Below are 23599 nucleotides of genomic sequence, written 5' to 3' on the forward strand. Positions count from 1 at the left end.
TCTTTACTTGGGTTGCGAGCCGTACTTGCGAGGCGGGGACGACGAACTGTCACGTGACATTAATTCCGATTCGTGGGATTTTCGTGATCCTGCGCGTTAGCCAACTAGGTACCGATAGACGCGACTGACGACGACAACATCAACAGATCTATTGATGAAAAGCTCCAGGGACCAATCAATTGCTGAGCTTTCATTGTCAAAATGCCTGCGTACGTTTATGTCTACTTCCCTGCAGTGCGCCTGCTAATTTTCCAGGCCTGGCGAGCAACATCTCAACTTGGGCGGCAGAACCATAATAAACCCCTTCGAAGAGGTGAGGCCAAGAGTCTCAGAGTATACAGCCCAAGAAATTGCCACTCTCCAGAGCCGACTGGAGAAGCAACTCGGACCCGAATACATATCTTCGCGAGCAGGACCTTCTGGCCAAAAGGTCCATTACTTAGCTGCTGAGAAGTGCATCCAACTTGCCAATGAAGTCTTTGGTTTCAATGGCTGGTCTTCCCAGATCATGGACGTGCAAGTCGACTTTGTCGATGAGCATCCACAGACTCTCAAAATCACACTGGGCCTCTCAGTCATTGTCCGCGTAACTTTGAAGGATGGGACGTTCCACGAAGATATCGGTTATGGACATATTGAAAATTGCAAGGGAAAGGCGGCGGCGTTCGAGAAAGCTAAGAAGGAGGGGACTACGGACGCTTTAAAGAGGGCGCTGAAGAATTTTGGAAACGTGTTGGGCAATTGTATCTATGACAAGGAGTATCTGGCCAAGGTTACGAAGATTAAGGTGGAGAAACCGAGGTGGGATGTAGCAAACTTGCATAGGCATTCCGACCATATGCCCATTAAGAAGGAGCAGCAGCCGGAGGGCCAGAAAGTAGGGGAGAAAGAGGGGAAGGGTGCTGATGGGGCGAACAGGAGTGAGCTTTCTGGAGATGCTATCAACGTGGAAGCTGACGATGCTGCAGCAACTGAGGATATGTTGGAGGATGAGTTTGGAGGTACGTCTCTCGATTCTTCTGATCAAGGCCTTGCTAATGGTATCTAGATTTTGATGAAGCAGATTTTAGTGTCCCAGATCCAGACTCACATCCGGATGAAATAGTTCTTCCAGCACCACGAGAAGCCTCACATAATTCTAACAATATTCGAAACGGCAATAATACTTCAAGGCCTGCTCCAAATAGGCCACCTCCAAATCATGATAGACCTCCCGTCAATCATCAACCACCAATGCGGCCGCCAAATGGCGTGCCAAACAGCAATGGAGCCAATATACCACAACCACAGACTCCCAATAGTAGGTTCACAAGATCTACAAGCGGAGCTGGCCAAGCCACGCGCCCCCCACAAGATGCCCCCCGACCACCTCAACCCAATCAGCCCATAGTAGCAGGCCGAGTTCTCAATCAACCGAGTCGGACCGGTCCCCCTTCTGCCCCGGTGTCCCCTTCACGGCTTAACAAACCCTCCAGCTCCGACGACAGCGACAGTACCAATGTCCAACTACAAGGACCTGGCTTCTTTTCCGCGCGTGCAGCTGCTATGGTTCCAGAGTCCGCTACCGGGGATCCTTTACCCCCTTCACATATCTCGAACCTACCAGCATTCAACCCGCACCTCGAATCGCCATCCATACGAAAAACGCCTGGTATCGACCATAAGAGCTCGAAACCTTTAACCAAAGACTTGAAACATGTACCCGGTTCTTCTCAGGCCATGGCTCCTGGCCCAGGAGGCGTAGCTGGAATGGGAAGGGGAAATGTGATGAATCCGCAAATGGACGCAGCGAGACGGATTGGTGTCCCAGGGGCTGGTTTGCCTAGTCCATTACAGAATAGGGGGAGCTATAAGCCTCCTACTATGAAAAGACCTATTGAGAGTGGAGGCGGGGGAAATGCCAACAGAGCGCCGTTGGGGGATTTGCCTGCCAATGGACCGATTGGTGCCGGCGATGGAGGAGGGGGGGATGTCAAGAGACAGAGATTGAATGGTTAGTTGTGGAGAAGATAAGAGTCGGGTCATATGAGAACAGGGATTCTGGAGCGGAGTTTCGGAGTGTTATTGTTACCAGATTGTCCGCTTGGAATGGGGAGGGGAGTCTGGGGCGTCAGAAGGGAAGAAGGGAAGGAATTATGTCCCAGCATCATGGCTTTGGAATTACCTCTTATGCATCAGTAGCTTGGCGGGTTGGAATGATAGATTGCACATTTGCTCAGTCCAAGGCACCTCGATATAACCCATATGCTTCTGAAAGCCGTATGACCTGCGTTATTATGACTGACCTTTGAGATCAATGAGATCTAGGGGCATTCAAGATGCCCATCATCGAGTACCCGAAAACAACGGGATTGCTTACAGAAGTTACCAGTATCACACATAGTAGCGATCAGAGATAGAGCCCCAACGGTCCTTAATAGTCCTTGCTTATCTATGAGGCTACCAGCCAAGCGTTGCACCTGGGGACATAAAACCGTGTCTATGCATCGGGAAGTACAGCGGGAATTGTTTAGTCGAAGAGACCGAAGCCCATGTCCTCGTCTGACTCCTCCTTGGCCTCCTCCTTCTCTTCCTTCTTCTCCTCCGCAGCAGCCTCGGCACCGCCAGCGGCGGCAGCACCACCAGCAGCTGGGGCAGCAGCAGCACCACCACCGGATCCGACGTTCAACAGAAGATCCTTGACATCCTTGCCCTCGAGAGCCTACGGGGTCCAAAATATCAGCATTGAACCCATGTGTTCATTTAGGTGGGTGAATCTCGTACCTTGGCGAAGAGGGAAGTCCAGATGGGCTCAACGTCCTCAACACCAGCAGCCTTGATCAAGGTCTGGAGCTTGTCGGCCTAGTCATACAGTCAGCATCTTGCCCGAATTCGACGTCTTTCCTGGATCCTGGATCTCGAAAGGAGGGGGTCCGTACAGTGATGTCGACGTTGTCATCCGCGAGGATGAGGGCGGCGTAAGAGACTGCGAGTTCGGCGGTAGACATCTTGAAGATGAGGTTTTTTGTTCTGGAGAACGATGTCAGTAACAACCCTAGGCAGAATGTGTTTTGCGGGCGGATATACATTTGGGATATTCAGGAACAGGAGATTCAATCACTTTAACCGCGAATTGGGCGGAGACTGAAACGTCGAGTTCGTGGAGTTGTAGAGTAATTCGAAGTAGACGTGAGGTGAGAAATTGGTCGCGATGCTCTCGAGAAAGTTGCCGATGCAGGAAAGCCCTAATTCAGAGTGCGTCCGCGGATCATGGAAATGGTGTCTGATTGGCAGTGGTAGCGAGCGCACGAGCCAGCATTGGCTAATCACTTTTCGGAAAGGCGCATCTCATGTAAGGAGGGCCAAAAGTTTAACATACCCTGCACTGGTATCAGATAGTTTAACGTACCCTACGCAACGCCGTTTGAACACAGCCAATAGGTAAGTAGGATTTAGGGGCTTTAGCCAGTACCTATAGGTACTGTCTATAGCGCACACTCTCACTATTACTGTCGCTATTACTGTCGCTATTACTGTCGCTATTACTGTCGCTATTACTGTCGCTATTACTGTCGCTATTACTGTCGCTATTACTGTCGCTATTACTGTCGCTATTACTGTCGCTATTACTGTCGCTATTACTGTCGCTCTTACTGTCGCTCTTACTGTCGCTGTCGCTGTGTTAAAACGGCGTTGCGCAGGGTACGTCAAACTATTAGATATCAGGGCAGGGTATGTTAAACTTTCGGCCGGTACCTAGGTATCTAAGGTATAAATCCTTGGGCCTTCCAAATATCCTCTGCCAGACTTTCAAGATCTTGTGGAGTAATATCAATGTCATGTTCCAAAGGATTTGCCGGGTCTGCAGGTCGTAGTAAAAGGTTTCTGAAAGAAAGAATTAAATTCGCATTGGCGGTAGTTGTACCATTTAAACGCGATATGTCGACTTGCAAAACCTTTGCCGCAGTGGCCCGATATGCTCGAGTTTTTCGAGGAGGTGATTGAGAAACTCTTTCCCATACCTCAATACTGATCTTAGGGGAGCGTTGATCGATGTCCATAGCGATAGCAAGCCGAACAGAGGAGTCTTTCGCCTCGATCCATCGCCTTGAATCAGCTTCCATTCTGCGAGCTGATTCGGAGAGCCCCACCTCTAGAACAGCACTCAAGACGAGTGGTGATCCAAGAAGGGAAGCTGGTCCCCAAGAACTATCCGGCTCCTTGACAAAATCCCCAAAGATCCGCCTGGCAGATCCACGAGGTTCTAGGCTGTTAGGTAGGCCCATCTGGCCTAGTTTATCATACAAAAGTAACTCAAAGAGCCTATTTGCCATCTCATGAGCCTCAGATGCTACGATCTTTATCACAAGGGCTTTTGTCTGTAAATCGTAGGAAATCCGAGAACCCTTGACAATCCGATCTTCATCAAGTTGTTGAATGACCTCATATGGCACATTTGAATAGATTAAAAACTGGTTCTCAGTTTTGTTCTGGTAGAGATTTTGTTGCCGTTCTCTCATTTGCTCGTGAATGTGAATATTGGCAAAGCCATGGCTGATGCTTTCTTCTGGGAGTCCTTCCAGAAAGCCTGCAGATGGAACCGAAGTAATCTCTCTGGAAGACTTGGAGCCAGAAGCAGATGATGGAGACATCTTCATACTGATTAAACTTCCTTGTGGAGCAATTACTGTAGCTGTTTTGTTGCATTTATTGGAATATTCGTAAAGGTAGGTACTTACTTATCTATACAGGTAGCAGATGCAAGTAATAAATACCCCGATACCTTCGTGAGGCAGTCACCACTTTATTTAGACTAATTGGGAAGGCGGTGAGCGTTTCGCCAGGATTCATTTTTTGTATTACTGTAATCGCCGGTTCGCTTATCGCGTCACCAGTTATCGCTGCGGCGAACTGTTGCGGAGTATCATGTTGACATCTTGTAAAGATACCTCTTCCCCGCCATCGGCAGAACCCCGAATCCCTCAACAACAACTCCCTCCCTCTTGCAACTCCACCCATCCAGTCAACATCGCATAAGGAAAAGGTCAAACATCGGCATTATGGCTGATACCCCTTCCCTTCCGCCGCCCCTCGACCCCCGCGAACACTCCATCCTGGGGACGCTCCAGCAAATACGAGATGAATTGACCCTCCTTAAACAAGACAGGACAACCTATGTCAAGTCCACAGATGTTATGATACTTTACGACAGAGTGATGGAGCAGGTCAAATTATTGAATGACATCCGATCCGAGAAGCCGGACCAGGAGACTCAAGGTCGGTGCTTCCCTCAGGTATACAAGTAAACCATTCCTAACAGCAGAACTGCAGTGGACCGGGTTTTGGATAGTTGTTTCCAACTGATCTCCTTGTTCTTTATGACCATTGGCAGAAACAACGAAGCGCCAGCCGCATACGCCTTGACTTCTACCATAAAACGTCTACTGGACCATTTGACTGAGGTGGGCTTGTATTCGGCGAAGGATTTGGACCATATTTCTGCTACCCTGCAAAATCTCAGACAAATTGTACAAAAAGCCGAAGCTTCCTACTCCCCGAAACTCATCACTCTCCTTTCGAACCGACTCGATGTATGCCAAGGGCTCCTCACAAATCTCCTGTCAAGGCTTGGAAGACTCTCTCATGATCTCCCTGCAATACACGAAAAGTTGATCTCAATACTGCGGTCGATATCCCTTGCAAATACGAGGTCGAAGGTATGCGTCATTAAGCTCAAAGAGGGCCGTAGTTCGGTTTCGTTTACAGGATTGGGGCTAATATTTGTTTTTGATAGTTTTCAAGTTCTGAAGTTCAGAAACTTCAAGACCAGCTAAAAGAGATAGATGCGCAAAGGGTTGATAATAAATTTGTGACGGTCAGTGGCGAGGTTCCTGCAGGCAATGATGAAGTCTGCGAACTGTTGGAGAGATGCCTAGCATGGTCTAATATCGTTCTGAGTCGGTCAGTAGCTTCATTGCCTCGAGCAACAGTTCGGTTACTAATCTGAGTAGAAAAGGAGAGTTTCCTGAAGCTTTCCTGCCAACATATCAAGTCTTGGTCAATATTCGAAATAAGCTTGAAAAACTGTCCTTGACGCAAGCGTGGTCTTTGCGGGAGACAGACCTGTACGATTATCAACGGCAATTAGATAGGATTGATGAGAGCCGCGTTGATGGCAACTTCGTCGATTCTGAAGGGAACTTTGCAGAGCTCTATGTTCAAAGGGTTTGTCCTCGTCCTCTTTGCTGAGTGCGCCACAATTCATGCTGATGGTTTAGACGCTGCTCTACTTAATCAGGCGAAGCTATGGGTATATCTATTATCTCATGGTCTCCTCAGAACCGGTTTCAGAGGCGCTATTACCCGTGTATAATCAGCTCCAAACACTAAGACGGTGTCTCATTGAGGTTAAGAACTCTGGGGGAGTCAGCTCACCGAGAGAGCTCTATCCATATAGCATGAAGGTAAGAGCTCTTTCTCCAGCTTAGCGCCATTTCAACATTTGATATGCTGATCATGACTTAGCTGAATTCGATCGACAACATGCGGAAAGATGGAAAGTTCATGGTTGGAGAGGAAATTCCGGAAGGGCAGGGGAGTGTGAACGAGCTTCTGGCAGAATGTTTCGACCTTAGCTACGAGCTTCGAGTGGCTGCAGAGACAGAAGATAATGAGGAGGCCTAGAATCCGGATAGGATTTTTTGCACCAAAGCGGGAGGCGTTGTGGAACTTTGATAATTTGGGCTTGCTATCACATCTGACGTCGCTGTAAGATATTTGCAGGTTGAGGTAATAGGTTGTCTGGTTATGAAGGGACTATGGTAGCATCATATGAGACCCAGGTAGACTTGAAGCGGTGATGCAGATATATAAGTTTTAGTCATTTTGGCTCCGAAAATGAGAGCCCACAACTATTGCTATATTGATGGCTATCTTCATTAAAAGCTCAGATAAACAGCCTTGGGGATGCAGGGTCCGGGCCGGGGGGATAATTGAGCTCGGTTACGCGTATCGCGTCTGGCTTTCAACGCGCCGCCTCTATATCTCATCGCCCAAACCTCCTCAAGGCGATCAAATATCGCAACACCACATTCACACCCAAGATGTTCAGCATGCTACCATCACCGTCACACACACACATACAAGCGCACCACCACTATACGCCAGTCCATCCTTCGCCGCTCTCCTCATCACCCCTCCGCTCCTCGCCAACAGATGCACCCCTCACTCCGCGCCATCCAAATGTGCCGTCCCCATCTCCTCCATCAACTCCCACTTGTTTCAGCTATCGAACCCCCAATCCGATGATGTCGCCTACACCTACGCCCAAATCCTCCAACCAACCGCGCTCGCCCAATCCCGCGTCTTCTTCCGGCCCCGCTACAGCGAGAGAGAGCGTGTACTCGCGGCGGCCCACGAAAGCGAATCCGCTGATTCATAGAAATCCACAGGATGGGCGTGAGACAAGGCGGAAGCTGTTTCTGAAGAGGGTCAAGGATAAGTCTGCGGATCGGAGATACGGGGGCGATGAGGAAATGATGAGGAGGATTTGGCTGGCTGAGGAGAGGCGGAGAGAGGAAGCTATTCGACGCGAGGCTATGGGGTTAGAGCCGGGACTGGATGAAGAAGAGCTGGAGGAATTTGGGAATTTGGATGAGGTGCTAGTGGAGGAGATTGCGCGGGAGGAGGAAGAGGAGTTGGAGGCGCTTTTGGGACTTATGGAGGGCGAAGCCTCGAATACAACTGCGCCGCAAGAGCAGCAACACTCGGAAACTCCGTATGGAAGTGATGATGAGGAGTACGATCATATTTTTATGGATGTCATTATGGAGGAAAAGATGACCGCGAGTCAGGAACAGTCACAGCACCCCGAACATCCAGATACGACTTTTGATATGATGGATATGAGTTAGTACTTGGCTATCACCCGTCTTCTGATGATGGGGTTGGGTGGATACCGGCTACTGTTGGCATATTATTGTTTCGAGCATTGCTTGCATATTAGCGTCGGCGTTGTGGTAGGATCTGAGGTTCAATCACTCATGGCCTGGATGTTGGTTTATGGAATTTGAAAGCTTCGGCCAGTTATATCAGAAAGAATTGAGATTAAGAGTTCTTTATTGTTGTGGACAGCCTTCTTCAGGTGCTCCGAACGCTTCTTGCGCAGTTGCCATATCTCCCACAAGATCTGGGGGTGGAGAGCCAGCTGCTTGCATCTATAGCACATCAGCATAGCACCAAAACGAAAGAGTACTTCAAAACACACCTTCTGCATCCTCTCTACAATATACTCCCTGTCGGCCGCATTCTCATCACTGTATGTTTTCTCCTCAAACTTTCCCACAATTTCTCTAACGTAAATCTGCTGCTCTCTATACCTCTTCAAATCCTCCTGCCCTATCTTTCCCTCATTCTTCTCCAGCCAGGGTTGAAACTTATCGTCAAGTTCCTTCATCGGCTCGTACAGAATCTCTTTATTCGTCAACTGCTCCATCATGCCCAAGATCATCTTAGAGAAATCTTCTTCGCCGGCTTCCCCATCTAGTCCGGTGCCTTGCATCGCTTTTATCATCTCTGCGAGAAAGTCATCTGAGCCGCTGTTCGCAGCCGCTGCCGTTGCGTTGTCGCCCGAGACGCGCATGCGCTCCATGGTTTGTTGGATTTTGGCTTGGAAGCTTTCCTCCGCCGCATCCTTCCCTCCTGCAGCAGCAGCCTTATCTTTCGACGTACTAGGCTTTGAGGGACCGGCTGAGGGGGGCGGGCCAGAGCTTGGTGAAGCAGTTTCCCCTGAGGCGGCAGCTCCGTCGAGCTCTTTCATCATGCTCTCGAATTGTGCTCGCATTTCGGGTGAGCTCTCTAGCTCTCCTAGGAGTTCAGCCATCCCAGCCTGCAGTTGCTTCGCAAACTCCTCATCAGAAATGCCTTCTGTTGTCGGGGTAGCATCTGGCTGTGGTCTGCCGGGACCTGAAGACACGGAGGGGGCTTTTGGCTCGGGGGCGAATTGATCGAGCATGTCTGTTTCTATCCGTAAGCTTGAGACTTAATTGGTAAGTTATGTTAGCTACCATCTAGGTCATCCAGATCATCTTCATCTGGGTCAGGGACCTCTTCAGCGGAGGGTGCGGGGCCATTGGCTTTAGGAGTTGGTTCGACCTCTTTTGTTGCTGTCTCTAGGGATTTCTCTTTAGTCTGAGAAAGACCTTCGGAGTCGCCTGGCTTTGTCTCCATGGCTGTGGCTTTCGTGAAGAAGTACTGTGACCAGCAAACAATTTGGCTTGTGATAGGAGTTTAGAGTCAGCCCGCATGCGGGGTCTGTTGAGATATGTCCCCAGAGAGTCCAAGGTCGGCGTAGAAAAAAATAAGATACTAGTATGATTCACTAATTATCAGTTGAGACAGTCTGGATCTTCTAGGAAAAGAAGAGAACTCCAAACGGTACTTTGTCTACAGTACAAAAAGATCCATGAATTGTTGCGATCAAGACCGAGGCAACGGCAACCTTAGACCCCTGCTTCTAGACTGACTTCCCGAGCCTCAGGACTTCTTTGAGCTCCACTATCCTTCAGCCTCAACTACTCAACTACTGCGACTACCTACTCAACTCAACGACACAACGGTAGCTTGGGGAGGGAATATTCACATCTTCGATCTAGCGTCGGAAAAGTCTATCAGATATTCCCTCCACCACTGATAAATCGATCGTATTCACGCATTTCTCAGCCTCATCTCGAGTCGCAACCGTCAAACATGGCGCTTTGCATGAACAGGCTCAATGAGGAGCGCAAGCAGTGGCGACGAGATCATCCCTTTGGCTTCTACGCAAAGCCTCAACGCAATGCTCAAGGGGTTCTGGATCTCAAGACCTGGGAGTGCGGTATCCCCGGCAAGGAAAAGACGCTCTGGGAGGGCGGCCTGTTCAAGTTGAGCGTTATCTTCCCGGATGGTGAGTCTTTTCGCGATGCGCCAGGAAGTCTAATAAAGCTAACATTCGTTGCAGAGTATCCTACAAAACCACCAAAGTGTATGATCCTCGTCCTCGTCCTCATCCCCCTCTGTGAAGGCGTGATAGCTGACAAGGTCCAGGCAAATTCGTCCCACCGCTCTTCCACCCCAACGTCTATCCCTCTGGCACCGTCTGCTTGTCGATCTTGAATGAAGAGGAGGGCTGGAAGCCGGCCATCACCATCAAGCAAATCCTCCTCGGAGTTCAAGACCTTCTCGATGACCCCAACCCCGACTCTCCAGCTCAGGCTGACGCATACCACCTCTTCAGAAGGGATCGGGCTGCATATGAGAACAAGATCAAGAGGATTGTACGAGAAAACCCAGCTCCGTAAGAGGTGTTCAGGTGGCATGCATATTGGATTCAGCACAGGCGTTGGTTGGTATTTGCCAAGGAATATTACTGATTGTATGGCTGGCTTTGGGGGTGGTTAAGGGGGGGAATGCATCTTATGGAGTGGTTTCACAATAATCGGTACATGAGCCATCGAATAAGAAAATTCTACATCTACGCTTTGGCTTGCTTAATGAGGCCGTGGGAAATCCCCAACCAAGACCTTGCGCGACGTCTCATATCAGCCCTGCTATGCTGTCAGAAAATGCCCCATTCCCCATTATTGACCCCATTAACGAGGGCAACTAGAAGACCAAGAAGAGTCCCGCATTGTTTTGATATAGAATAATCCAGTTTTCCTCGCATTGTGTTTGGCAGAGTTCTCGCCCTTATCGGCCGGAGGGTTAGCGCGCTCTTCCGAGGATCGGCCGCCCTGTCCCGCACTAGACAAGATTTATTGTCTTGATAGATATTACTCATACGGGGAGACTTCGAGCTTCAAACCTACAAGAATTTTGCATCAACACCCGTTGCTGGAAGAGGAGCCTCTACACGCTCTCGACTGTCAACGCTCTCTTCTGGTCAGACTTGTCTGGGCCAATTGGTCTTAATTCGACTCTTCTTACCCTTACCCCGCCATCCTCACCGCACAGCCCACCATGTGTGGAATCGTTGGTTGTCACCATGTGCCCGACGCAAAGGCGTTCAAGCCTACGGCTTTGAAAATGGCCAAGCAATGTCGGCATCGTGGTCCAGACTGGTCGGGATCCTATTTGGCAAACAACACCAGTGAGCGCAGGGCAAAAAAAGAGATTGGGAGGGTTTGATCTGACATATTGTAGTTCTTGTCCACGAGCGCCTGAGCATTGTGGGCGTTGACAGTGGAGCGCAACCACTTACCAACGAGGATGAAAGCATCGCCCTTGCAGTCAACGGCGAGATATACAACCACAGACTCGTGCGAAAGGGACTCAAGACCCCATACCACTTCAAGACTCATTCAGATTGCGAAGTCATCATTCCACTGGTGAGATGGACCGTATAATGAGTAACAACAGGAATTGACGTGTCCATAGTACATGGAGTTTGATACTGGTGCGCCAAAGCACCTCGATGGCATGTTCTCCTTCGTCCTCTACGACAAGAAACAGGATCGAACCATTGCGGCAAGAGACCCCATCGGAGTCACGAGTTTCTACATGGGATGGTCAAGCAAGATGCCAGAGGCTAGATTCTTTGCCTCGGAACTGAAGTCCTTACATTCAGTTTGTGACAAGATCATTTCCTTCCCGCCAGGTCACGTCTATGACTCAAAGACAGACAAGACCACCAGGTACTTCGAACCTTCGTGGTGGGATCCTACCAACGTCCCTACTACCCCAGTCGATTACAAGCTCATCCGGAGAACATTCGAAAAGTCAGTCCGAAAGCGTCTTATGGCTGAGGTTCCATACGGAGTGCTGCTGTCGGGTGGTCTGGACTCTAGCTTGGTCGCCTCGATCGCTCAGAGGGAGACATTACGCCTCAAAGCTGCAGCCCTGAAGCAACTCAGCAGTGGAGAAACCAAGGCAGAGGAGAACGAAGATGCAGGAGAGGGTCTTGTTGGAATTGATGACGAGAACAAGCTCTCAACCTTAACATATTTGCCACAACTTAACTCTTTCTCAATTGGACTTCCAGGTTCTCCCGACACCAAGGCCGCAATCGAGGTTGCTAAGTTTCTCGGAACAAAGCATCACGATATGACTTTCACGATCGAGGATGGTTTGAACGCTTTGTCTGATGTTATCTATCATTTGGAGTCATATGATGTTACCACAATCCGTGCCTCGACCCCTATGTTCTTGCTGTCGAGAAAGATCAAGGCTATGGGTGTGAAGATGGTTTTGAGTGGTGAGGGAAGTGATGAAATCTTTGGTGGCTACCTATATTTCCATGCTGCGCCAGACAAGGAGGCTTTCCACGCGGAAACTGTTCGCAGAGTCAAGAACTTGCACTTGTCTGATTGTCTACGAGCCAACAAGTCAACTTCTGCTTGGGGTCTCGAGGCTCGTGTTCCTTTCCTTGACAAGGAGGTAAGCCCTCTTACTGCCGAAGTGCAAAAAAAACGTACTGACAAGAAATAGTTTTTGGAAGTAGCAATGAACATTGATCCCAAGGAGAAGATGATCACTAAGGACCGAATTGAGAAGTACATCCTCCGAAAAGCTTTCGATACATCGGATGAGCCTGAAGAGAAGCCATACCTCCCAGATCACATCCTTTACAGACAAAAGGAGCAATTCAGTGATGGAGTTGGCTATGGATGGATTGACGCCTTGAAGGATAACGCTGAACTACACGTTACTGATGAGATGATGAAGAACCCGAAGCCAGAATGGGGCAATGACATTCCCGACACAAAGGAGGCGTAAGATCTCTCATCCCCATGAAACGTGCTCATGTACTAATTGACGCAGTTACTGGTATCGCCTAATGTTCGATGAGCACTTCCCACCATACTGCGCAGAGACTGTCTCGCGATGGACCCCCACCTGGTCGAAGCAGACTGATCCCAGTGGAAGGTGAGTTGCAACTGTGCTGGATGCTACAAGGAAAACACTAACCCGAAGCAGAGCCATCTCAATCCACAACCAAAAGTACGACGATACGGAATGAGGGGTGTCTTTTCTGACCTGACTGTGGCTTCCTTTGTGGAATGTGAGCCATTCTTGTAGATTCATTTGGATAGGTCCAATCTAGGGCTACTTCTCTTGAAAGGGCGTTGATAGATGGATGATAAACGGATCTGCAGCTATCGTGTAGATAGGCAGCCATACAATAACAGAGCCTATTTCCTCTGCGTCTCGAAGTGCATAAGAATAAGTAATTGCCAATCTTTAGATTTCATTGGGCGCAGACTCGGTGGGAAAGATCGGGACAAGATCAGAAGGGGTAGTAATAGGGCAGAATGAAAGAGGTACTCCATCGAGGTGTACAGTAAGATATATATCTCTGCTTACTGAGGCATGACTGTACCGTATAACGCGATATTGATAGGTGTACCTAGATTCCTAAAATACCTCGGTTACGCACTGCCCTAACGCAATACGGAGTAGTGTTTATGCGCCGAGGGTGTCTCACACGTGACTGATATGTCAGGCCAACAGGAGCTGCTGCTGTCGGCCCGTGTTCGCCCGTAATTTCCCCCTGCTGACTGTCCATATCAACAACCTCAACTTCTCTAAAAACTTTCAGACTCAATTGTATCCCATTCATCTACCAATCCATTCATCCACCCCGTTCATCATCCAATCTCTCACCCAAGATGTCTATCCCAGCTTTCAGTGATGTGGCCAAGGCCTCCAACGACGTATGCTTCTCTTCTACATCTTTTGCGCCGGCCCGAGCTCACATTCTTTCAGCTTCTGTCGAAGGACTTCTACCACACCTCCTCCGCCGCCTTCGAGGTCAAGAACACCACCCCAAACAACGTCGCCTTCAAGGTCACCGGAAAGTCCACCCACGAGGGAGCTACAAGCGGTCTGGTATGAATCCAAATCCGATGCAGGATGCGGATGCACACACTGATGCGAAAACTACATGCAGGTTGAGGCCAAGTACTCAGACAAGCCATCTGGTAAATATTTCCGACAGTTTAACAAATTGTGTTTTTGCGTCCATTCGAAACTTCTTCGGGCCAACGTTCACGATTTTATGATCCATATTCTCCAAGATCGTGCACAGCTAACCTTGTTCTATCGCCGCGCAGGTGTGACCGTCACACAGAGCTGGAACACACTGAACGCTCTTGACACCAAGATCGAGATCAATGACACCATTGCCAAGGGCCTGAAGGCCGAGCTCTTGGGATCCTTCCTTCCTGCCACCCAAGCCAAGGGCGCCAAGCTCAACTTGCACTTCAAGCAACCCAACTTCCACGGCCGTGCCTTCTTCGACCTCCTCAAGGGCCCCACCGCTAACGTCGATGCTGTTATTGGACAAGATGGCTTCTTGGCCGGTGCTTCCGCTGGTTACGATGTCCAGAAGGCGGCCATCACCAACTACTCCGCCGCTATTGGATACGCCGCTCCAGTGTACACTGCTTCCATCACGGCAACCAACAACATGAGCGTTTTCTCCGCTGCCTACTACCACAAGGTCAACTCCCAAGTTGAGGCTGGTGCTAAGGCTACCTGGGACTCCAAGAGCAGCAACCAAGTCGGTCTCGAGGTTGCCAGCAAGTACAGATTGGACCCTGTCTCATTCGCCAAGGTAAGGATGGGTCTCCCTTCAGAGGATGTAGGTGGTTGCTAATGCAAAAAATAGGTCAAGATCAACGACCGTGGTATCGCTTCCGTTGCCTACAACGTCCTCCTCCGCCCCGGTGTCACCCTTGGTCTCGGTGCCTCATTCGACACCCAAAAGCTCGACCAAGCCACCCACAAGATCGGCACCAGCTTCGTCTTCGACGCATAGAGGATCAAACCTCTATTCATGTGGGGGGAGTATGATAGAGATGACGTCTTTCACAGCGGATATTTACTTGCATTGTAGCGGGAACGGCTTGTATGTAGAATTAAAATAACATGAGTCTATTCGTCTCACTCAATAATTAAACCAGATATATCGTGCACCTACCCGTCTGCTGTGTTTATTCTTATTGGCTAATTTGATGGTATTCTTGGCCGCTCTATTTCCTTTCACTTCGCCGCATTTTGTCAACCCCGTCAACCCCTCTACCAAACTTCTCAAACAAATAGCTCGGCACGAAAAGTCCGATGCTTATGATACTCCCAACAAATATGAAATTCGCCAAGGCACTCCTCGTGTCCCCGCGCGATAGAAAATCCTCGTTGACCTTCTTCGACCTTCTTTTCTGCTGATTCTCTTGAGTCCTAAAATGCTGGTCTCTATCAAAGTGAGGCACGTCGTTAGAGCCATGTCCCCAGGCCCGTTGTCCTGGTCCCATACCCCCTTCTTTATACGTCGGTCCCCCCTGGCTATGATCATAGGTAGTCTGCTCCTGTGCCGCGGAGCGCTTCGCAGACTGCGCTCCCCATCCCCCGCTCGCGTAGAAGCTGGGGGGAGGTCCACGGAATTGCGAGCGTCGGCGACTCAAGCCAGACGCAGGACGCCCGCCGGCAGGGCCGGAAGAAGAGTAGGAGCCGGGACGCGCTGGGGCATAGGAAGGGGTGCGCAGGTGTTCGCGGTCGTAGGCCTGGCGTTTAGGACCATCGCTGAGCACGGCGTATGCTTCGGAGATTTTGATGAAGCGCTCGGAGGCTTTTGGATCGTCGGGGTTGCGGTCTGGATGGTGGGTTTTGGAGAGCGTGTAGAAAGACCTTTGTTTTTCGCCTCTCTGTCAGCTCCTGGGCTCCTCTTTTAGGAATTGGGAGTTGGGAGAGGGAAATGATATTAAGAACAGAAGGGAGCTGCAGGAAAGAGACACAGGAGAAGAGAAATATGACTGACTTCTTCACATCCTCCAGACTAGCATCCGTAGGAAGCTGTAGGGTCTCATAATGATTTGGGCCGCCTTGCCTGCGAATAGTGCTGACATGGAAGAAAACACGTTGCCACCGGGGCGCAACGGGAATGAAATACGACCGGAGTGGCATTCCTCATCCCGAAAGCTCTTTGTCTCTCTCAAGTTACAGAATGTCAGAAAGGAGCCGAGTCAAATCGTCATGGCCCAGAACGAGGATGGTCCTAACTCCGTCGGTTTTCGGCGCTAGAGGCTGCGGCTACCGCTTCCGAGAGTTGAGCGGGCATATAATATTTCAACTCGTCCGTCTTCCGCCTTGCATCAAATTTGGTAAGGCAGTTTGATGACCTTCAGCTTACGCTACCTGTAAACTTGGAGGAGATTCAGCACTCGGCAGTTTTGTCTTGTATTTCCTCAGAGCTACGCAGGTGCGGCGCAAAACAAGATGGCGGCGCAAGCGGCTGACGCTCTTGCAAATCTGAAGGGTGGGCCATTCCCCCCCCGCCATCCCGGTCTCAAAACCGCAGCATCAGCTAATTGATTCTACAGTGAAAGACCCAGAAGCAGTGGCAACATCTGCGGCAGCGGCCAAACCCAACGGTAACGATACCAAAGCCGAAGCAGAAGATTCTGACGAAGAGGAGGACGAAAAGGCACCAGCGGAAGGAGGGGCAGATGGGGCCGCCAAGAAGAAGAGGAAGCGGAAGAGGAAGCCCAAGTCCAAGTCGGCTGGAGCGCTTCCTACTAAGCAAACCTCTCCACCTCGAGTGCTGCTTTCAAACTTATTCCCCAACAACGAGTATCCTGTCGGTGAAGAGGTGGAATACCGGGATGAAAATCTGTACCGGACGACAGACGAAGAGAAACGAGCCCTGGATCGGATGAACAATGATTTCCTGCAGGAATATAGATATGCGGCGGAAGTTCATAGACAGGTCCGGCACTGGGCTCACGAGAATATCAAGCCCGGCCAGACTTTGACGGAAATCGCAGAAGGCATTGAAGATAGTGTCAGAGCTCTGACTGGCCACCCAGGTCTGGAAGAGGGCGACAACATAAAGGGGGGTGTTGCGTTCCCAACGGGCGTTAACCTGGATCATATTGCCGCACATTACAGCCCGAACGCCGGGAACAAGACGATCCTGACGAAAGACAATGTCATGAAGGTTGATTTCGGGGTACACATCAATGGAAGAATCGTTGACAGTGCCTTCACCGTGTCATTTGACCCGATGTACGATAACCTTCTTACGGCCGTCAAAGAAGCTACAAATACCGGCATCAAGGAAGCCGGAATCGATGCTAGACTGGGTGAGATTGGTGAGCGGATCCAGGAAACTATGGAGAGTTATGAGGTCGAAATTAGAGGGGAGACTTTCCCTGTTAAGTGCATTCGAAACTTGAACGGCCATGATATTAGGCAACATCAGATCCACGGCGGGAAGAGTGTTCCGATTGTGAAGAGCAATGATCAGACAAAGATGGAGGAAGGAGAGGTCTTCGCCATTGAGACCTTTGGAAGTACTGGAAATGGATACGTTCGAGATGATGTGAGTATTACCTTACGAAGTCTGTTATATCTTACTGATTATCAATAGTTGGAAACATCTCATTACGCAAAGCGGATAGACGCCCCTAACGTCCCATTGCGAATTGCATCTGCGAGCAAGCTTCTCAATGTCATCAACAAGAACTTTGGCACACTGCCATTCTGCAGAAGATACTTGGATCGCCTGGGTCAGGAAAAATACCTGCTGGGTGTACGTGGCCCTTGCTGAGTAATGGGGTATACGTTACTGACATGCATTAGTTGAACAACTTGGTGTCGAGCGGCATTGTAGAAGCCTACCCACCCTTAGTCGACAAAAAGGGATCCTATACCGCACAGTTCGAGCACGTAAGTTTCGCTCTTCTCTGCCTCCAAGAAGCTGCTAACCACCTATAAAGACAATCGTACTTCGACCAAATGTGAAGGAGGTCATCAGCCGTGGAGATGATTACTAAACGACTAAAAGCAAAATCGGGACTGGAGTTTGTATAACGGCAGGGAGGTTATTTCAGAGAAAGAGACATCTCACGTCTATGATATAGAGTCCTCAAGGAATACAAATCTGCTACTCAACTCAAATCTATCTTCATAGCAAATCGTGACCACGGCTCCCTAAAACGTGAAGATAGAAAACCGAGGGGTAGATCAATTGAAGTGGCATGATAGTCGAGGCCCCGTTGTGGAGCGCAGCTTGACGATTGGCTGAAACCAAGCTCCGATCCGTGGATTCCGCTAAAGAACTGAACTGCCCTGGATGAAGATGATCCCTCGTAAGGTACGGTGAACAACTCCAGCTCCAACTCCTTTTCCTCCACCATCCGCTCATTGAGCAGCAGGCACGTTTCCCCATGATGCCAGCTTCGACGTCCACGGTCACTACTTCACGGGAGGGCAAGGACGAGAGTTCAGCCCGGCTACGAGCCCCCCCTGAAGACGAGGCCGCCGAGACAGCCCCTCCATTAGAAGTCAAAGAGCATGATTTCTTCTGGACCTATACTGAAGAGCCGCACCGAACACGCAGACAAGCAATCATCAAAGCCCATCCCGAGGTCTGTCTCTTCTCCCTCCTCCAATTCTCCTCCCAGTCACTAACCAAACTCCAGGTAACGAAACTCTGCGGACCAGAACCACTCACCAAATATGTCGTCCTCTTCGTCGTCTCCCTGCAAATTACCTGCGCCTATCTTCTTCGCAACACCCCTTTCCTTTCATGGAAGTTCTTTCTGACGGCATATGTTGTTGGTGCAACGGCCAACCAAAATCTGTTCTTGGCGATACATGAGATAAGTCATAATTTGGCGTTCAAATCTGGGAACGCGAATCGCGCCCTTGCAGTCTTTGCGAACCTACCGATTGGGATTCCATATAGTGCTTCATTTAGAGTACGTGCTCTTCAGTTTTACGTGTTCTGTTGATAGGGGAAAGGGATGGACTTCCATGGGAAGCTGAAACTAACGTCTGAACAGCCATACCATCTAACGCACCACAAATCCCTCGGCGTCGATGGGCTCGACACTGACCTTCCCACCGCCTTCGAAGCCATATTTCTCGACTCGATCCTCGGAAAGGCCTTTTTCTGCACCTTCCAGATCCTGTTCTACGCGCTGCGACCCGTCTGCGTCTACAAGGTCCCATTCACCAGCATCCATTTCATCAACATCGGCGCGCAGGTCCTCTTCGACTACGTGCTCGTCAAGCTCGGCAGTGCGAATTCCCTCTACTATCTGATCCTCTGCTCCTTCCTCGCCGGCTCGCTGCATCCCACCGCCGGCCACTTCATCGCCGAGCACTACGTCTTCGAGCGCCAGCCGGCCACGGCCAAGGACCCGCTCACCCGGACCCAGGTCCCGGAAACCTTCTCCTACTACGGCCCGCTGAACTTCTTCACGTATAACGTGGGTCTGCATAACGAGCACCACGACTTCCCCGCCGTGCCGTGGACGAGGCTGCCCAAGGTGCACGAGATCGCGAAGGAGTTCTATGCTGATCTGCCTAGGCATGATAGCTGGGTGCATGTGATTTGGCAGTTTATCTGGGATAAGGAGGTCGGTATGACGTGTAGGGTTAAGCGGAAGGAGGGCGGGAGGAAGGTTGGTGGGTGGACGCAGGAAGAAGTCCAGGCTTAGGATCTTGGCCAGGGAGGGGTTGTATTTATGAATGATGGAAAGGGTATATAGAGTATGCATTGCCTGGCGTTTGCGGAGGGCTTGGGCTTGGGTTGGTTGGCTGCTTAGACCACATATAAATTTCACCTCACCTTTCTGGGAATATGTTGAGGATTATGGATTGGCATTCTTCGTATTCATTGCTTTTTCAGAAACCAAGCTACCTCTAGTTATTAATGAAAGGTTCCTGACTGAACGTATGAAGAGCTCCTCCCAATGAATGACCACGCAAGCAAGCTGTAATTCGCGTAACAAAAAAAGAACTGCAAAGGGGGAAAAGCATCCATCCGCTGAGGCGCTAGAGTACAGGTGTGAGATATTCGTCTTCGTCCTCATGATCAATCAATCGTCGCTGCAGCCGAATCGCTATGCTACTATCTCAGACTCTCCCCTCACGCCCACCACGAACCCCCTTCAAATCATCTGTCGTAACCCCAAAAAAAGAAGCATGCAGAGGGGAGTGATCAAAAGAACAAATACGCAAGCAGAAAGCTAATCAAGCAGAGCGCAGCCACGACTTGCAGCGGCACGCCCTGCGGCTCCTGAATCCGATTAACAACCTCGTCGACGGTCTTGTCGCCGCTCTCTCCCTGCGTCGCCTTGCGCAACCGTAATCCGCCGTCCTGTGCGTAGCTCGCGATCGTTGCTTGCGCTTCTGCTAACTTGGCCTTCATATCCTCGTAGCTGGGCGAGGAGCTGTTTAGGGTGGGTGCGGAAGTGGAGGTGGATGAAGGGTTGCTGGCGGACGCCTTGGCATCTGCGAGGGATTTTGCGTTCGATGGTTCATCTTCGATTTTCGAAGCAGGCCCGCTAACAGAGCGCGCGTTCGGTGTGTATGTTTCTTCGGGGGAGGGCGAGCGGAGGGCGGGGTGTATGTTGCTGGGTGATAGGTGCTATAGGGGGTTAATTTGGAGTCAAGCACGGACATAGCGCAAGCTTACAGTTCCATCTGAGCTGTATCCACCGTTCTTTACAGGCGTAGCTGCTGGCTTCTCGGCACCTCCTGCTGGAAGATACGCAACGCGGATCTTCTTCTCTTGGACGTAGGCGCGCTCAGTGTCATCAACATGCTGCCACTACTGCTTGTCAGCAATTCGCAAAACTGCTAGTATATCCAATGTATCCTACAATTGACCCGACGTTGTCAAACTCCCTGTCAGGTGTGACAGCAACCGATTGAACCAAGAACTTGTCTCTGCATTTGGCGTCAAGGGGGGGATCCTGTTTCATAGCCTGCAGAAGAACTGTACAGGTCAGCACTGAGGGTCTCCTGCTAGCGCTTCCACGACTTTCACATACCAGTAACTTCGACCTCCTTTCCAGGCTCGACTCTTCCCGAGTTTGGGCGGACGCAGTATCTATCTCGTTGTCAGGGAGAATGGAGCTATGACGATGTTTGAGGGACATACTGTTTTGGCGCGGTAGTCTTGACCTGTACAGAAAAGAATGATCAGCAGTCCGAAAGAAGACTCCGAGATGTAAGAATCGCATACCTTGAAGGCGATAGGTGTATGGTTGGGATTTCTGATCCTCAAGATTTGCGATACCTCCTGCGTAAATGGGCCTGCATACGACTAATCAACATTGCTTCCTTCAGGATCCCGAGACAGACATACGCTGGAAGCCCAGCTCTGTAGGTTCGATTTCGACCGACATGGTTACGGGATTGCTGCGTGGAGCCTAGAGACAGTTATGCGCTTTGAGGGGGGGAGCTGGTCTTGGTATCGATCCTCGGTCAATTACAGTCCAGGCGAGGGAAGCGCGTAGTTCGCACGGCGATGTAAGCGGATCTTGCGAAGGGGGGGCGATAGGTAAGAGAATGTTGCAGATTATGTAGGACTGATCCGGGCGAAGAAGGGTCTGGAGGGAATGAAATGTCAAAGGAAGAGGCAGATCAAGTGCTCACTTTCTCTTGATCCCATGCAACGCAACATACGGTACCTAACTCCGTCCATAGGTCATTGTCCAAGCTGGGAATAGCGCCAAATTGCCTGTTTGCTCTGTTTGCTCGGAACTCCATCACCTCCCACATCTTATCGGCGTCCCTTCTAGAATCCTGTCTGGCGAGGAAGGCTCTCGATTCTAGTTGATACTTTCAAGGTCCTAAAATTCAGATCTTCTCCCTCATCTCTCCCCAATTTCTCCCCCACTAGAGCAACCCCGCATCAGCCCTACGCACAAACATGGCGACTCCGTCGGACCTGAACCAGCTCCTAGAGATGGGGTTCGAGAAGCAGCGTGCAGAAATAGCAGTCAAGAAGAGTGGCGGCTGTACGTTACTCTCTGGCCTCGATCTTACTCCACTCCAGATGCTAATCTTCTGATACAGTACAGGGCGCCCTGCAGTGGCTGGAGGATAACCAAGACAAGTCGGTGGAGGAGATCCTCGCGTCCGCACCCGATCCAGAGACCGACCCCAGCATCGAACCTGCGGCTCTCAAGGAAGGCGAGGTCGCGCGGTCATTACAGTGCGATGACTGCGGGAAGAAGTTTCGTAGCATGGCACAGGCAGAGTTTCACGGAACCAGAACGTACGTGCACCTACCTGTCATAGCGGGGTCAGATTCCTTTGACGGCTAACGGATGAGGATGGCACAGTGGGCATGAGAATTTCTCGGAATCGACAGAGGAGATCGCTCCCCTGACCGAAGAAGAGAAGAAGCAGAAGTTAGAAGAGCTGCGAGCTAAGATGGCAGAGAAGAGAGCCAAGCAAGCGATCCTAGACAAAGAAGAGCAGAAGAGGAACGAGGTATATATTCTCCTTTATACACATCTCACCACTCCTCTCTCCTGCCTCCTAGTCACAACCAGCTAACAGATCCCCTCCAGAAAATCAGAATGAAATCCACAAAAGAAGTCCAAGACGCGAAGGAGGAGCTTGCAAAGAAAGAACAGATCAAAGCCGCGGCCGCCAAACGCCAGGAAAAGCTCGCCGACATAGCCGCCAAGAAGCGCATCCAAGAGAAGATTGCCGCCGACAAAGAAGAGCGCCGTCTCCGCGCCGAGAGGCAAAAGGCCGAGCGCGAAGGCCGCGCGCCCCCTCCTGATCCCTCCCTGGCCGCCGCGCCCGCGCCCTCGGCACCCAAACCGGCCGCGGCCCACACGGAAGCAAGATTAAGACTGCAGATGGCGAGCGGCACGGTCATGAAGACGTATCCGGTCGGCACGACGCTGTTTGAGGTGGCGCAGGCGATCGAGGCGGAGAGCGGGACGCCCGTCACCAGCTTCACGACGACGTATCCGAAGAAGACTTACGAGGGCGGGGCGGACCTGGGCATGACTCTCAAGGAGGCGGGGTTGGTCCCCAGTGCGGTCTTGATCGTGAAGTAGTAGGTTGATATATGGGAACGCTCTGATGACGAGGGATGGATTAGGGGATACGGGATGGATGGATGGATGGATGGATGGATGGATGGTCAATGTAAGAGGACTCGACATAATTGCCAGAGGTCACGGATCGGTGCATGGCTGGAGTTGGTTTCGTTGGTTTGGTTTCGCTATGATGCATCGGGGTGTGCGTCAAAAGGGGGTGGGCCGCTCCCGATGGGATGAGGGATGGGGGGTATAGGGGCTGGTATATAGCTCTCATATAAAGAAAAAACCCGCGTCCCAAACTCCATTTCCCAGAAGCAGTATTCCAAAAGTAGCAGCAACAGCAACAGCAGCAGCAGAAGAAGATGAATCGAAATAAACCCTTTTAGAGCCAGAGAGCGCCAGCGCCAACATATCTTGCTTACCTTAGTACTCTATCCCGCTCTAAATAAAACAAAAGACTGGAAGGAAAGAAAGACAGAAAGACACTTACCTAAGGTACTCACTCAACTCTATAACTCCTCTCCAACCAACTTTTAGATAAGGTATTAAAATACTTTTCCTCCGAGAACCACCCCCCCCCCCCCCAAAACAAAAAAAAACACAAAAAGTGTGCCCATCACGAAAGAGCTCTAAATATACATATTCCAGGACACGAAACGAAACATGGCTCTTTCATAAGAATAGTTAATTCTCACTCAGATATTTTTGATCCTTGGGGTGTTGAATAGGGAAAGGGGAAAGAAAGGGGAAAGAAAAGAAAGGGGAAAGAAAAGAAAGGGGAAAGAAAA

The 23599-nt window shown here is 50.4% G+C and overlaps 13 protein-coding genes across 13 annotated transcripts; 8 read left to right on the forward strand and 5 right to left on the reverse strand.

The window, feature by feature from the left end:
* The first annotated feature begins 128 nt into the window (after positions 1-128).
* Positions 129-2243, forward strand: M430DRAFT_31987 (hypothetical protein). Its single transcript, XM_024866082.1, has 4 exons — positions 129-209; positions 256-920; positions 969-1001; positions 1049-2243. Exons 1-4 carry the CDS (start codon positions 202-204, stop codon positions 1996-1998), a joined length of 1656 nt encoding a protein of 551 aa, XP_024724645.1. The 5' UTR covers positions 129-201; the 3' UTR covers positions 1999-2243.
* Positions 2244-2509: 266 nt separating this feature from the next.
* On the reverse strand, positions 2510-2987 carry M430DRAFT_92860 (hypothetical protein; the record flags this gene model as incomplete). Its single annotated transcript, XM_024869739.1, has 3 exons — positions 2510-2701; positions 2764-2841; positions 2919-2987. The coding sequence occupies 3 exons, from the start codon at positions 2985-2987 to the stop codon at positions 2510-2512; spliced, it is 339 nt and encodes a 112-aa protein (XP_024724646.1).
* A 756-nt stretch (positions 2988-3743) lies between these two features.
* On the reverse strand, positions 3744-4631 carry M430DRAFT_23613 (hypothetical protein; the record flags this gene model as incomplete). Its single annotated transcript, XM_024864935.1, has 1 exon — positions 3744-4631. One exon carries the CDS (start codon positions 4629-4631, stop codon positions 3744-3746), a length of 888 nt encoding a protein of 295 aa, XP_024724647.1.
* Positions 4632-4917: 286 nt separating this feature from the next.
* On the forward strand, positions 4918-6663 carry M430DRAFT_62400 (hypothetical protein; the record flags this gene model as incomplete). The annotated part of the gene is made up of 6 exons (XM_024868990.1): positions 4918-5256; positions 5311-5696; positions 5774-5940; positions 5991-6204; positions 6258-6443; positions 6505-6663. Exons 1-6 carry the CDS (start codon positions 5040-5042, stop codon positions 6661-6663), a joined length of 1329 nt encoding a protein of 442 aa, XP_024724648.1. The 5' UTR covers positions 4918-5039.
* A 447-nt stretch (positions 6664-7110) lies between these two features.
* On the forward strand, positions 7111-8340 carry M430DRAFT_31989 (hypothetical protein). Its single transcript, XM_024866083.1, has 2 exons — positions 7111-8195; positions 8246-8340. The coding sequence occupies exon 1, from the start codon at positions 7287-7289 to the stop codon at positions 7890-7892; it is 606 nt and encodes a 201-aa protein (XP_024724649.1). The 5' UTR covers positions 7111-7286; the 3' UTR covers positions 7893-8195; positions 8246-8340.
* On the reverse strand, positions 7995-9436 carry M430DRAFT_150042 (hypothetical protein). Its single transcript, XM_024863168.1, has 3 exons — positions 9045-9436; positions 8246-8994; positions 7995-8195 (listed from the first exon to the last, which is right to left on the reverse strand). Exons 1-3 carry the CDS (start codon positions 9205-9207, stop codon positions 8097-8099), a joined length of 1011 nt encoding a protein of 336 aa, XP_024724650.1. The 5' UTR covers positions 9208-9436; the 3' UTR covers positions 7995-8096.
* A 290-nt stretch (positions 9437-9726) lies between these two features.
* On the forward strand, positions 9727-10316 carry M430DRAFT_46245 (hypothetical protein; the record flags this gene model as incomplete). Its single annotated transcript, XM_024867828.1, has 3 exons — positions 9727-9922; positions 9977-10000; positions 10063-10316. 3 exons carry the CDS (start codon positions 9727-9729, stop codon positions 10314-10316), a joined length of 474 nt encoding a protein of 157 aa, XP_024724651.1.
* A 489-nt stretch (positions 10317-10805) lies between these two features.
* M430DRAFT_54702 (hypothetical protein) lies at positions 10806-13083 on the forward strand (the record flags this gene model as incomplete). The annotated part of the gene is made up of 6 exons (XM_024868487.1): positions 10806-11104; positions 11158-11342; positions 11392-12390; positions 12442-12725; positions 12775-12879; positions 13047-13083. Exons 1-6 carry the CDS (start codon positions 10975-10977, stop codon positions 13081-13083), a joined length of 1740 nt encoding a protein of 579 aa, XP_024724652.1. The 5' UTR covers positions 10806-10974.
* Positions 13084-13531: 448 nt separating this feature from the next.
* M430DRAFT_37941 (hypothetical protein) lies at positions 13532-14838 on the forward strand. Its single transcript, XM_024867197.1, has 4 exons — positions 13532-13667; positions 13720-13842; positions 13904-14569; positions 14624-14838. The coding sequence occupies exons 1-4, from the start codon at positions 13623-13625 to the stop codon at positions 14771-14773; spliced, it is 984 nt and encodes a 327-aa protein (XP_024724653.1). The 5' UTR covers positions 13532-13622; the 3' UTR covers positions 14774-14838.
* A 149-nt stretch (positions 14839-14987) lies between these two features.
* On the reverse strand, positions 14988-15915 carry M430DRAFT_14425 (hypothetical protein; the record flags this gene model as incomplete). Its single annotated transcript, XM_024862877.1, has 2 exons — positions 14988-15639; positions 15770-15915. 2 exons carry the CDS (start codon positions 15913-15915, stop codon positions 14988-14990), a joined length of 798 nt encoding a protein of 265 aa, XP_024724654.1.
* A 312-nt stretch (positions 15916-16227) lies between these two features.
* Positions 16228-19457, forward strand: M430DRAFT_46249 (hypothetical protein; the record flags this gene model as incomplete). The annotated part of the gene is made up of 7 exons (XM_024867829.1): positions 16228-16267; positions 16332-17332; positions 17381-17542; positions 17593-17679; positions 18168-18380; positions 18435-18713; positions 18798-19457. The coding sequence occupies 7 exons, from the start codon at positions 16228-16230 to the stop codon at positions 19455-19457; spliced, it is 2442 nt and encodes an 813-aa protein (XP_024724655.1).
* A 360-nt stretch (positions 19458-19817) lies between these two features.
* M430DRAFT_130335 (hypothetical protein) lies at positions 19818-21344 on the reverse strand. The gene is made up of 7 exons (XM_024862131.1): positions 21113-21344; positions 20990-21060; positions 20906-20928; positions 20796-20854; positions 20625-20740; positions 20438-20572; positions 19818-20389 (listed from the first exon to the last, which is right to left on the reverse strand). Exons 1-7 carry the CDS (start codon positions 21150-21152, stop codon positions 19961-19963), a joined length of 873 nt encoding a protein of 290 aa, XP_024724656.1. The 5' UTR covers positions 21153-21344; the 3' UTR covers positions 19818-19960.
* Positions 21345-21534: 190 nt separating this feature from the next.
* Positions 21535-22826, forward strand: M430DRAFT_62409 (hypothetical protein; the record flags this gene model as incomplete). Its single annotated transcript, XM_024868991.1, has 4 exons — positions 21535-21767; positions 21826-22027; positions 22095-22245; positions 22326-22826. The coding sequence occupies exons 1-4, from the start codon at positions 21680-21682 to the stop codon at positions 22824-22826; spliced, it is 942 nt and encodes a 313-aa protein (XP_024724657.1). The 5' UTR covers positions 21535-21679.
* Positions 22827-23599: the final 773 nt, after the last annotated feature.

This window comes from Amorphotheca resinae (assembly GCF_003019875.1).
Source record: "Amorphotheca resinae ATCC 22711 unplaced genomic scaffold M430scaffold_1, whole genome shotgun sequence".
Classification (NCBI taxonomy): domain Eukaryota; kingdom Fungi; phylum Ascomycota; class Leotiomycetes; order Helotiales; family Amorphothecaceae; genus Amorphotheca; species Amorphotheca resinae.